This window comes from Trachemys scripta, chromosome 6 (genome assembly GCF_013100865.1).
Source record: "Trachemys scripta elegans isolate TJP31775 chromosome 6, CAS_Tse_1.0, whole genome shotgun sequence".
NCBI lineage: Eukaryota > Metazoa > Chordata > Testudines > Emydidae > Trachemys > Trachemys scripta.
This window is the reverse complement of record NC_048303.1, coordinates 30,150,466-30,164,705: the sequence shown is the minus strand read 5'-3', so window position 1 is coordinate 30,164,705 and position 14,240 is coordinate 30,150,466. Positions and strand designations below refer to the sequence as shown.

The following is a 14,240-nucleotide window of genomic DNA, read 5'->3' as shown; positions in this document are numbered from 1 at the left end:
GCACTGTCACTCACCAGAAAAGTGCGCGAACTGATTGCCCGCCGGCGCTTTCAGGGAGGGAGGGTGGGAGTGATGGTTGGATGACGACAGTTACCCAAAACCACCCTCGACACATTTTTTTCTCCAGCAGGCATTGGGGGCTCGACCCAGAATTCCAATGGGCAGCAGGGACTGCGGGAACTGTGGGATAGCTGCCCACAGTGCACTGCTTCCAATGTCGACGCTTGCCCCGTTAGCGTGGACTCACAAAGTTGAATTACTGTCCTAAGTGTGGATACACACGTTCGACTTTGTAATATCGATTCCATATATTCGATTTAAGTACAATCGAACTACTCTCGTAGTGTAGACATACCCTGAGTTAGAAGACTGATTTCAATTCATTCACAGCTTTCCAAGTTACTAGAGATCACTTGCCCTTCTCTTGACATTTTCTATTTAATAAGCTTCCTACTCTGATCCCAGAAACAGATATGAAATTAAGAAACCTCAACAATTTATTATACATACAAGGGCTGATTCTACGGTTGCCAATTTTGTAATAGTTAAAAACTGGACACTCCAGCATAAGTGCCGGAACCTCCCCGACCTTTTTTCCCCCCGAGGCCCCACCCCGTTAGCTCCTTTTCCCCTTGCCCCCATTGCTCACTGCTGTTCTCCTCTCTCCCCTGCCTGTATTGGGAGGGACTAGCCTTTGGAGCCTGGGCTGGGAGCTGCAGCTGCCCAATGCAGGTAGAAGGCAGCCCTGGCTGAGTAGGGGCAGGTGCGGGTGATGATCCTGTGCCTCCATGCCTCCCCCACCCGCAGTAATTGGACTTTGCATGTCTGATCAGTAAATCTGACCAGACATTGTCAGGTCCCCTTTTCGACCAGACCTTCCAATTGAAAACTGGGCACCTGGCCACCCTATCCCCACCTCCCTTGCCCACAGTGACTGGACACTGTCAGGTCCCCTCTTTGTCCGGGCAGCTGGCAACCCTAGATTCCCTTGCAATGTTTCAGTAGTTCCTGAAAGATTGACAGCTTCCTGCATGTTTTTGATAACAAAAAGTGCAAGTATTCAAATCCATTCGATTTCACTATCCTGTCTATCATTAACTCAAGTAGGAATAAATTACTCTGATGGAATGCCACACAAATTGTATTTTACTAAACTGCCTTGGAAATGCTCTCCTCTTCCTTTAGCCTGGAACAACTACAGAATGCCTTCAGTCCAGTCCTTAGGTGACCCTAGTTTCTCCCAAGTGGAACCACAGACAGATTAAGAGAACTGCAGCATTAACAAGCCCCACATCCTCAAAATATGCAATAATTTAAATTGCCAGCTCCAAAAACAATAATAAAACCCCCAACTTCATCTGTTTCCCTGTGATAAAAAATTGATTTCTCATGAGGCATTCACTCCAGCGTATTCTGACCACCATCTCTATAATTAATACTGTCTACTAACCTTCCTTTAACTAGTGATATCTCCTACTATAGGAAGAGCAGCATGATTGAGGCAACACAAGGGACACATAGATCATCAGACCAAAACCCTTACCTCCCTTCAACTTATTCCTGTACTTTAGAACCCTACATTAGAACTTGAGGGGGAAAAGTGATGCTATTTTTAAAATAACCTCAGCAACAAAGAAGAGCAGAGACAAAGAGAAAATGTAGTATAGCAACAAAATTGTTTTTAATTTAAGTAGAATGTTTTCCAGATTTTTCATTCATTAAGTTCTGTGCCCTCCCCTGCCACCAAGGATGTCCCTTTGTGGGTATTGCTGCACAAGTTGGCAAGATACCAGGAGCCCACCCAGCAGGTGGGAACTGTCTGACATCCATGAACGTAGCTCTGAAGGGATTCTGTCTACACTGTTATATGGGGGTTGAAGGGTGCTCATATACTCTGATGAAAAGCATAGTAAAGGTCTAGAAGCTTGTCTACACTATAGAGCCTTGGCTGGTATAGCTATACCAACAGACCTTCCTAGTGGAGACTCAGCATACACTGTCAGAAGTTCTGCTGGCATAACTACACCACCTCCGTGACCGATATTAGCTATGCTAACAGAAGCACACTACTATCAGCCTAGTTGCATCTACACCAGCACTTCTGCCAGGATAGCTATGCCATTTAGGGGGTGCAATTTTTTACACACCTAGTTGACACAGCTACCAGCAAAACTTTGTAGTGTAGATCAGGCCTAGATTAGAAAAAGAGCTGACGCACACATGAACGTGCAGATTCATCCAGCCATTCCTCACACTGTGCAATGTGGTGGGTGTGCGGTGAGAAAGTGGCTGGAAAGCAGCTCTATTATCACTCCAGAGTTTGGAAAGGATTCCTTTCCCTGCCCTGCCCCTTGCCCCAGCTTCCATAGAACTAGCCAGGATGGAGTTTAGCTATTTGGGCTGCACACAAACAAAGGGATTATGTCCTCAGAGAGACAAGAACAGCGTTAGTGGCTGATTTGTCACCAGCAGCCTCAGACTTACTGTTACGAGAAAACCTCCAAAGTAGCCATGAGCATATGCAGCACAATAGTCCAAAAAGCTATTATTTAACCTTTTGTTTCCAGTAGTAACAATGTGCTAGGCATTGTCCAGACATCAATAAGAAGCAGTCCCTGTCTAATGATCTTAGAAATTAAAACATCCTTTATAAAGTGTCCTTTAAGAAGACTCTTTTATTCCTATATATTCTGCAAGTGCCAGTACCCTTTAATGAAAAAGTGCACAGTAAAGTTCAACCAATGGGCACAGTAGTGGATAAGTGCACAATGCTTTATGTTGTAAACATTGTCAGTAATTAGGGTGACCAGATGTTCGGTTTTCTACTGGAACACCCGGTCGAAAAGGGAGCCCGGCGCTGACTGGGCTGTTGACTGTCCGGTTGGCGGCACGGCGCTGGCAGGCTCCCTGCTAGCCTCCACACCGCACAGTTCCCGAGAAGCAGCCGGCATTTTCCCCCTGCGGCTCCTACGCATAGAGGCAGCCAGGGGGCTCCACACGCTGCCCCACCCACCCAAGTCCCACCCCTGCATCTCCCATTGGCCAGGAACCATGGCCAATGGGAGCTGCAGGGACGGCGCCTGTGGATGGGGCAGTGCGCAAAGCCGCCTGGCCACACTTCTGCATAGGAACCGGCGGGGGGACGTGCCGCTGTTTCCCAGGAGCTGCTTGAGGTAAGCGCCGCCCGGAGCCTGCACCCCCTGACTCCTGTCTGGGCCCCAACCCCCTGCCCCAATCCCCCTCCCACCCTCTGAACCTCTCAATCCCAGCCCAAAGCACCCTCCTGAATCCCAAACCCCTCATCCCCATCCCCACCCCAGAGCCCACACCCCCAGCCAGAACCCTCACCCACCAACCCCTTGCCCCAGCCCTGATTCCCCCTCCTGCCCTTCGAACTCCTCACCCCCCAGCCCAGAGCCCCCACCTGCACCCCAAGCCCCTCATCCCTGGTCCCAGCCCAGAGCCCTCACCCCCAGCTGGAGCCCTCACCTCCTCTCACATCCCAACCCACTGCCTCAGCCCAGAGCCCCCTCCTGCACTCTGGACTCCTCATTTCTGGCACCACCCCAGAGCTTTCACCCCCTCCTGCACCCCAGCCCCCTGAGCCAGCCTTGTGAAAATGAGTGAGTGAGGGAGAGTGAGCGACGAAGGGAGGGGGCATGGATTGAGCAGGGGGCAGGGCCTCAGAGAAGTGGCACGGCATGGGTGGTGCCTCGGAGGAGGGGCGGGGCAGGGGGCAGGGCAAGAGTGCTCAGTTTTGTGCGAGTAGAAAGTTGGCAACCCTATAAGTAATAACAAAAATCAGTAAAACAATTCTCTACCTTCCTCCCCACCAATTCAAGTCAATACAACATCTCTGTTCATTTAATCCAGAATGCTGTATGAAACACAGAGTAAGACTGTATCTAGAAAGGGCAGTTTCTAGAGAATTTCATATGCATCAGATTTGAAAGAGACTTAATGTACTGTTAAACATATACATACGATTCTGGTATGTCCAGATGTCTATGGCCAGGTGGCACCCTAATTCCAGCCACAGCTTTGTAAAGAAGTTCTTTGTAAAATAGTGCCATTGTACCTTTTTTTGTGTCACTGACACTTAACAAGTGTTTTCTGGGTACATATTTGCTGCCAAGAGACCAGATCATCCTCTGTTTGTCTTTAGAAGTGCAAACTCCATTGCAATCATTTCTGTAATCAACTTCCGATAGAAACAGTTTCACAATGACTGTCAGGATATATAACTTTAGAGGGCAACTCCAGTATGGTGAGCTGCCCTCTGTCACATCTCACAGTGATGGATACCAGTGTAGAAAGAGTGAAATAGAAGGAATTTCAGACACAGACTCAAAAGAGTACCTATCACTAGCAAGAATATAAAAGGACACTAGCAATGTTACTGTTTTTGCTCTCAATTTGTTTTTTATTGTTTCTTAACAATAAAGCTGGGCAAGGAGTCAGAATTTTGGTTAGATAAAATGTCACAGTATGTTTACAGTATTTCATTTTGACTTATTTTTGCTGATCTGAATTTCATCTATTCAAATTTCAGGCATATCTAAATATCAAACATATCTACACTCTACCCCAGTGGGCACATTTAGACAACTTATCTAGCTAGTTGAGCAATTTTATTTTAAATTTTGAATGGTTATTTTAGTGTTCCAAATTTCAACCAAATCTGAATATATTATCTAAAATATATATTTTAGCTCTACATCGCACCTCTAATATGTACTTGGGAACACTGCACAAAATGGCAATTTAATAATGATGCTCAAAAGTACCTTACTATGCCACTCCTTTGTTGAGTGAATTGAAACATTGCTCATAGTACCGTATCTTAAAACCGTTTACAGATAACAGCATGAATAGGTGTGAGTTAGCTTTACAAAAAACACCCGACAATAAAATGTTAAGGCTATTGTGCAATTTCCTTTGTTAAATATTACTATTTTGCTGGTCTTGAAATTAAAACTGCAGGCACCTTGATACATGCAAGGGAACATTTCCCAATTTCTCTGTAACTCATATATATCTTCTACTATAATGTTATTTTGTAACTTCTTATTACAATACTACACAATGACTGATAACATATTATGCTTAAACCTGCTCCAACAGAATTTTATGTCTACTCTTTCTCATTCAAATTAAAATGCTGATTAACCAGACAGTCCATAATGGGTTAACCAAAAAAGAGTCATGGGGCCAGATGCTCCACTGGTGAAAATTGTCCTGTCTCCATTTCCAGAGTTTTGTGTCATCAGCATAATGAATATCCCAACATAAATGGCTGTATTACATCCCCTGCTGGTGACACATACATAGTAGATGGTAGGAGGGTTCAGTGGAACCTTGTCATATCCCCATCCCCAAAGATGAAATCCCTTGGGGAAAATGAGCAAATACATGTAACTATCCTCTGAGTCCCAACTTCCAGGAGTGGCTGTGCAGCCCTTTTCACACCATCAGGAAATACAGCCTCCGGGGGCAACTGGTGCTTATCAAGGACAATTCTTTATTGTCTATTGTCAGTTGGAAAACATCAGTCCCAAAACCAGGGAGGTGGGGTGGTTTATTTAATACAGGACATTTCTTTCTTAAGGAATAAAGAGTGCTGAACTGGGAAAGACAAATAAAAGGACAAAATGAGGCAAAGAAATGGCAAGAGAATCCCACTAAGGTGGTTGTCCATTGATTTGAATGGGACAAAAGAATATAAGACATTAATCTATATTATTATACAGATGCCATTGTGTCATACGCTGAGTGTTCCATTATAGCACTCAGAAAGTTCATCTGTTTCAATTTCATCTTATTTCTTTGCCTAAGAACTGTAGTTCCCTTTTTAAGGGTTACTTTTTATCCAGAATTTGCTTCCTTATTAGAAGAGTATAGCTCTAGAGGGGAAAATCAAAACAAATCCAGCTTCTGAATAATATTTTCTATTGCTGGGAAGACTAAGTCCTCTATCCAGGATAACAATACTCTAATAATACTTAAATCATTTTAAAACTTATCGACAGAACTTCTGGCCTGATTTTTCGGAGAGACTGAGCATACACAGCTTCCACTGGCTTTACTGGGTGTTGTGAAAATTCATCACCTCAAAAAATAAGAGTGGGTAGAATGTTACATCATATAGCTTTAAAGTGATGTGTATATACAGAAAATATAGACAGACTGCTATTCATCCAGTGTAGCAGGATATTATTTGTTCACATTAATTTTCACTTAATTCCTTTTCTCCAATGTCATGAGTAAGTGTTCTACACAAAGAGGCATGTTCAAACAATTATTTAATACAGCCAAGTGCCACTCCTTACCTTTAAGGCTTGTAAATAAAGATCCTTCTCTGTTATGCTTTTTGTAGAAATAAGATGGAGTAGATTCTCCAGTGTTCTTGACTCATTTGAATGGGAACCCCACAGCTAGTTTTACACTAAAACAAGTTTATCTTGCTCATTATTTCTCTCACTTTACCAGGCCTGAAATCCTAAAACAAGTAGGCAACATGGGGCTAGTGATCACTTTGTGAAGAAACTTTAAAACTGCTGGTGAAAATGTCCTAAAACAACCAGACGGCATGTGTTGGTATGCAACTGCATGAACCATTCTGATCAGAATCCAGCTTGTGTCCTGTCTGCATTTTGACATGGTAACCATGGAAATGGGAACAGGCCTGCCCAAAGTCTAACAAAGGAAACCTTTAAATGAAAATGACAACACTGGATTGTGAATGTTCAGAACTTCTACCAGTGCTAAGAGCTTGGTTTACTCTTTTAAAAATATATTCCAAAAAGTTCAGTATTTTATACCCATTTAATTGTTTGCATATTCATCAAATGCATGAGCAGGTTTACATCTTAGCTCTCACAAACACCTATTCATGTGAAAAAAAATATTTTCTTTCATTTAAAACAACTGACAATGAAAAAAATATATGGATATTGAGTAGTGGCCAGGAAACACAGTAAGACTATAAGGAATATCCGACTATTTAGTGTACTGCTTTTAATAAATACCAAGACTTCTCAATACTTAAAAAGCAAATTAGTGTTTGAAAACTGTACCACAACCAGATACTTCTAGTACAACATACCATTAAGTCTAAAGAGTAAGTCAGTGCATTCCATATTTAGTGTCCAAGTTATGTAGAAATAAACATTGTTAATTTGTTTAGAATTATGAATAATTCATTGCGTACATTCTACAAAGTTTTATTTTATATTTTACAAATGTTATAAATATATTTTGTAAAATATAGGTCTTCTGTAGATCATTGTGAAATAAGCCCTACTTAAATGTATAATATTGTAAAAATAAAAGCTCATAAGAAACGATTTGTAATATTGCTTTTACTAACAGACAAAAAATTTTAAAAATCAGTAGTGACTCTGGTTTCACAAAGGTTCAGATCAGACTCCCATTTTAATAATCCAACCCTCAAAGTTTGGAATGGGAGGCATTTACACAAACAATTCTACCTTTGGCCCATTCTAGTTAACATTACATACACAAAACTATGCTAAGAAATCCTATTAGGTTTTCAAAATCACATATTCCAAAGTTAAGAAATGCCTGAATTAAGGTTGTCTGTGCAACCTTAGTTTGGCCACTTTGTGCACATGCATTATGATACAATATTTAATTACACGATCACATTTTTCCACAGGACATTTTTCCATAGGACCCCATTCCATGCCACGTTCCATGCACAGAACAGACAGTGGCAGATTAGCCAGTGGGCCAACAGGGCCTGTGCCCAGGAGTCCCAGCCAACTGGGGGGACCCAGAAAAAATGGGTGCCCCCAAGCTCCAACCTGCTCCGCACTCCTACTGGGGAGTGGGATCAGGGCGTGGGGGCTTGCCCTGCTCCTGCTCCTCAACCCTGCTTCCTGGTAGGAGTGCCAGGTGTGGGGGGGGAGGCAGGGCAGGGGAAGCCCCTGCACCCTGACCCCATTTCCCCAGTAGGAGTACCAGGGGAAGAAAGGGGGGGGACTGCAGGTTCAAACAATTATTTAATACAGCCAAGTGGCTGGGGAGCCCCCACTTCCTCTGGCCCAGGGCCTCACAAAAGTGTAATCCGCCCCTGGACAGTGTTCACTAAATATTTTGTTTTCTCTCCATTATTCAGTGTGTAGCCCTGTGCCTTGTTTACTGCACACTATTCAAACCAGACTACGAAAACAAAAAAAATTATTAATTTCTTCATGGGTTAAACTATGATGCTCAGCACAATAGTATTGCATGATTCACAAATACTAATGAATTTATTTTCACAACATCCTTATGAGGTGAGGGGCTTTTATTATCCCCATTCTACAGATGGGGAACTGAGGCACACAGAAATAAAGGTCAAAAGTATCCACTAATTTTGGTTGCCCAATTTGAGATGTATAGAACCTGATTTTTCAGAGTATATAGTATTATATAGCACTTTATATATTCAAAGCATAGATCCCATTGAGTTCAGATGCTGCTGTGATTGCTCAGCACTTCTGCAAATTAGACTGCATAGTTTCAAGTTAGGCACCCATAAAATGAAGAACACACAATCACTGGCAAACTATGAAGAGTTTTGTTTAATTGACTTGCCCAGTATCATATAGGCCCTCAGATAAGGGGAAGGGCCTTTTAATTATGGGCGGGCTTAGGCTATCATCTCCCAGCAACCAAAATAGGTACACACCTTCCAACTTTTGCAACAAATGAGACAGTTTCTTTTGCTACAAAATCCCTCTACAAGGGGATAGGACACTTTGCCAGTGGGTTTCACAGATATTTGCTGACGCCAGAAGAATGGTGAGACCCAGAAAGCTTGGGTTTCATTCCAGGCTCTGGAGAGGCATGTGTTCTAGTGAGCAGACTCTTCTGACCCCTCTCTTCCAACCTGTCCTTCTCCCAGTCTGGTCTCTTCCCCGCATTTGGCCCCTCATCCTGGTGCCATTTTTCTCACCTACCCTTCAGGTATCTCATCCTAGTCCCAGTCTCATTGGCCAGCCAATCCTACTCTCGTTCCTGTCCCAATCTCCCCCACCACCACTTCCTGTCCCAGGCTCCTTCCTCAGCCATTCACAATTCCCTCCCAATCCCACAATTCCTTGTAACCAGTCTCCTTGCCCAGTTTCCACCTCTTGGATGGATCCTCATCTGATCTGTCTCTCCCTCACTGGCCTCCAGTCATCTACTCCTCATAGCCCCCTTCTGGTCCATCTCTTATCTCATATCCATTCAAATAAGGCAGCTTCCTCCTTCATGCTGCCTGGGCCCAGCTGGCAGCGGCAGGGGGGGGGGGATCATTGAGATTGCAGGAGACAGTTCCCCTGCTCTCAGTTCAGGTGCCCAAACTTGCCACAAGCACAGCTGCTGTGACCGAGGGAAAGCTCCCTGCAGTTGCTGCAGCTGTAAAGCCTGCTGGGCCCTGGGCTGGAATATGGTCAGTGATGACACAATCTTCAGGAAATTTGGCTGCTAAAATCGAAGTCTCTACTGAGTATGCATGAATCATGACTTTTCAGAGGTTTCTAACCTGGCCACATTTGGGCAGATTTTGACAGGTACAGCAAAAAGCCCAGCACTCACACAAAGGCCACTCCCTGCCAAATTTCAAGTCCCTGCTTACAAGTATTGGGCACACTATACTTGTTCAAAGAAAAGGTCTCCAGATTATTTTTAACATAGGCAAAAGAACATATTTTTAATAGCCTCGTTCTCAGAAACAGCTCAACTATTTTGCCTGAACTTTTCCAAGAACTTCAGCCTGAGGCAGATCCAGCATGGAAAATTTCAACCCAAACAGTTAAAGTTTGGCAAAGTTATAGGTAACCAAAACCAGAGTCTTATAATGGAAAGTGTCAGGCAACCTTAATAATATGCAATACTACCAGCTCTTCCTATAATAAATTATTCATTTCTAATAAGCTAAAAAACAAACAATCTGCTACTGTCGACCAAATATAATTATTTTGGTAAAGTATAATCAAGGTGGTAAATTGGAATACAATAATATAATATCAAAAGGGATGGTTTTACATAAGTATTATTTATGTCTACAGCACCCACAATATGCTAAGCAGTTTCCAAACATAAAAGAAGGCACTATTAACAACCCACAATAAGCACAACCTTCATATACTGCTTAGTTTGCAACAAAGCAAGAGCCCCCGTGTTCTAGAAGAGATGGCACCGATAATGTGGAAATTAAAAATATATACATAATCAAGCCCAAACCAAACACTGTACATTCACTGGGAGTGTTTTCCAGCCTATTTATGGTACGATCCATTGGAGACATCTGATGGATTGAATGCAACAGGCATTGTAATGATTCCTCCATTCTTCCCTCCAAAAAATGAGCCCACCCTACTAGAGGGTCTTTCACCACCCCACATTAACTCCCAAACATACAGCCCTTCAGTAACCTGCCCCCCAGTCTGTTAGACCCAATTCCACTAGCATTTATATACAGGCTTAGGACTGCTCATAAGAGTAAAGTTATTAATTTCAATGGGACTATTCAAATATGAGAAGTTAATGTTTGCAGAAACAGGGGCTTAACTGCCCTATTCTTCTGTCAGCTGTGTAGCTAAAAAGCTAGTCTCTTTCACCAACAAAGTTGGTCTACTACTAAAAGATATTACCTCACCCACCTTTTCTCTCAGCTATACCAATGTAAACTGAGAGCAACTCCCTTAAAGACAATGAAATTATTCTGGATTTACATCAGAATATGGGTCTTCGGCCTTACATAACTAAAGCCAAGAGAGAATGCTATCTCAGTCAGTGGGAGTTTTGCTATTGAGTTCAATTGGAGCAAGAAGAGACCCTAGCAGTTACAGGAGTTTTTAGTTCTCAGGATAAATCTCAAACTGAAATTACAGCAGATATGAACCATAAGAATTAATACTTTGTTTAGGCAATGTGAATAAATTAATATACACCTTGATGCATCCCCTTACATACAACTCTTATTGTCAGGGGAAACCTGCTCGCATAATTAGTTCCTATCCACCCCCTTAAACACCATTCTTCAGAATGTCCCTAGTCCCAGATCTTTTACACCGTGAATTAGTGGACATATTTATCCCCCTGGTATGCAGTCACTGTGACCAGGAGATAAAGGCTGGATTAGACAAAAATGCAGAGTGGGCGTTTCACACTTTGATGCTTTAAGAAGTTTTCTCATTATAATATTACAGGGTTGGTTGTATACCGTAAATCTCACCACAGGTTAACATTTTTGTTTCTGATTTCATACCCTCCAGCCACACATTCCACCACGTTTCCCATAGTTACTGAAAGAACAAGTTGGGACACCTCACAGGTAAAAACTCAGTTTCTGTGGCTCTTCTTCAGTAGACTTGCCAATTAAAGATACAGGAAAGCATACAGTAATATTTAAACTTAAAGTGTTTGGGAGGAATTTTATGAAAAGTGACTGTCATGGCTTATAGTTCCCAGGAAAATATACATAATGGTCACTCAGTCATCCAAGAATAGGAGGAGGATGTTAAAATTTCCTATGGACAGAGGCCCAGAGGGTGGAGGCAAAGTTAGAGGGATTTAAAGAATTTAAGAACAGAATTCATAATAAAGAACATCATGCTCCCATTTAAAATGTGTAAATTTATGCAGAAAATTAGTCACAACCCCCTGTAGTGCAAATTAAATTGGATGCTAATCAGCTTGTCCAGGATTTCATCTGATAACTTGAAAAATATAGATTTGTGGCACTTGCAAAAGGCAAGAATAACATGGATATATTTTACCAGTAGTGTATAAACTAGTTTTCAGTCACTTAGGATAGTATATAAAGAAGAGGCTGAAGGAATGGACAGTTCCTCCTTCTTAAATATTTACCAGCCTTGATTAGGAGACTCCTTGTGTTGTCCCCTTTCTAAATACAGTCACCACAACATTTTATTCTCAGAGGGCAGCCAAATGAAAGCGATTAAGGGAGAGCTCACAGTACATGCGAGCTTCTTTGGAGGGTGGAGGGGGCAAGACTGGAAGTGGGAAGATTTCATAATTTCATTGGTGGAATAAAACTGCTGCTGGATAGGGTCAGTATTTCAGCACCTTTCCTGGTACTACTCACCAGGGGCTAGTTTTGTGCAGCAGGCCGAAGTTAGTCTGAAATCCCTTCCCACACCCACCCTGCTCTGCACCTTCTGTGTGTGCACCGAGTAGGGTTTGGCACAGCAGCACCGTGCACGGCCACGTGGGGTTTCTTGGAAGTTCATCCAGAGGAAGCAATTCTGTCCCACGCCAGGCTGCCCCCTTTGGATTGGAGATGGTCGCGGGGCTCCAGGCGCCGCAAGGTGCAGTGTCCAGCTCCATTCTCAGCAGCAGGCAATGCTCTTTATGAGGTTAACAGAGACCCTCTGCTCAGTAGGACCCGGATCCCCCCGCCCCGCCCCATCTCTAGCAAACCCGTAGGGAAACCTACCTTGGCTGAGGAGGAGCAGAGAGAGCCACATGCCGCCGGGCTCCATGATTCCTGCACAGCGGGGTCCCGCCGGGGAGCAGCGCTCAGGGAAGGGCCAAGTACTCAGATCCGGGAGCTGTGCCGGCTCCGAGCGCTGCAAGGTGCTTGGCAGTGCGGCTGTACGGTGACACGAGCAACACAGCTGCTGGAGGAGGAGAGAGAAGTTGAGCTGCGCTGGGAGCGGATTTGGGTCACATTGCTCTGCTGCTCCGCCCCCAGCCCGCCCCGGAGCCAGGGGCAAACACCCGCTCTCTGGAAGCGGGCACCATCCCCCTCACAGTACTGTCCGCCCCTCACCAACCTCCCCACCTCACTAACCTGCCATCCAAACACACCCCTCAGCACTAACCTGCCCCCCAACCACACAAACCTGCCCGTCCGAACACATCCATCACCAATAACCTGTCCCCCCACACACACTAACTGGCCCTCCAAACACCCTACCCAACTAACTTCCCCCCCACCACACACTAACTTGCCCCTCCAAACACCCCACCCCACTAACGTTCCCCAGCCACACACCTGCCCTTACAAAAACCCCAATCCAATAAACTGTCCCCTCACCACACACTAGCCTACACCTCCAAACACACCCCAACTCACTAACTTGTCCCTCCACCACATACTAAACTGCCCTTCCAAACACACTCCAATTCACTCCACTAACCTCCCCTCCAAACACACCCCAACCCGCTAATCTGTCCCCTAACACACTAACCTGTCCCTCCAAATGCACCCAAAACCAATAACCTACCCCCCACCACACACTAACCTGCCCCTCCAAACATACCCCGACCCACTAACCTGCCCCCCAACCACACACTAACCTGTCACTCCAAACACCCCACCCCACTAACCTGTCCCGCCAACCACACACTAACCTGCCCCTCCAAACACACCCCACCCCACTAACCTGTCTTGCCAACCACACACTAACTTGCCCCTCCAAACACTCCAGCCCACTAACCTGCCCCTCACTACACATTAACCTGCCCCTTCAAACACACCCCGACCCACTAACCTACCCCCCAACCACAGACTAAGCTGTCACTCCAAATAGCCCACCCCACTAACCTGTCTAACCACAGACTAAACTGCCCCTCCAAATACACTCCACTAACCTGTCCCCCAACCACACACTAACTTGCCCCTTCAAATCCCACCAACCTGTCCCCCATGACACACTAACTTGCCCTTCAAAACACACCATAACCCACTAACCTGTCCCTCCACCGCACACTAACCTGCCCCTCCAAACACACCCCACCCCTTTAATCTGCATCTGCAAGCAAAGAACACACACAACCTCTCAGGACATATCCCCTCACCATGCACTGCCCTTCATTAACCTGATCTAAGATCTATTCCCCTCCACCAGCATACGCAGCTCCTTTCACTAAGCTGACGCCATATATTGGATCCTGCAGAAAGATATGAGTTTTGCTGCATGTTCTGAATGTAGCAGGAGCTGGGCTCAGCCTCCCAACATCTCTGTTGGAAACTGTATGGCCAAGGGGTCTTCCACTGAGAAAGGCTACCCTAGGACTGCTGCTGAGTATTTGACTTTGTGCACTGTCAACGCTACATCAGGGCTGCATGTGTTCTGTGGACTGTGGTTCTTTCACCATGGGATTTGCTACCAACAGAGTTGTGCTCTAAAATCTGAGCTTTCATGTATATCTCTGTATGCGTTATACATATATCCACAAACACACTGTATATATAACATATATTTCTAGCCCTTATA

General features: G+C 44.4%; 1 protein-coding gene across 1 annotated transcript in view; it reads right to left on the bottom strand.

The window, feature by feature from the left end:
* The window catches only part of ITGA2 (integrin subunit alpha 2), a 101,175-nt gene extending 88,539 nt beyond the window's left edge, over positions 1 to 12,636 (bottom strand). Inside the window, exon 1 of the mRNA XM_034774268.1 lies at positions 12,455 to 12,636. Coding sequence (XP_034630159.1) covers positions 12,455 to 12,500 — 46 coding nt within the window. The 5' untranslated portion in view covers positions 12,501 to 12,636. The remainder of the gene's footprint in view (positions 1 to 12,454) is intronic.
* Positions 12,637 to 14,240: the final 1,604 nt, after the last annotated feature.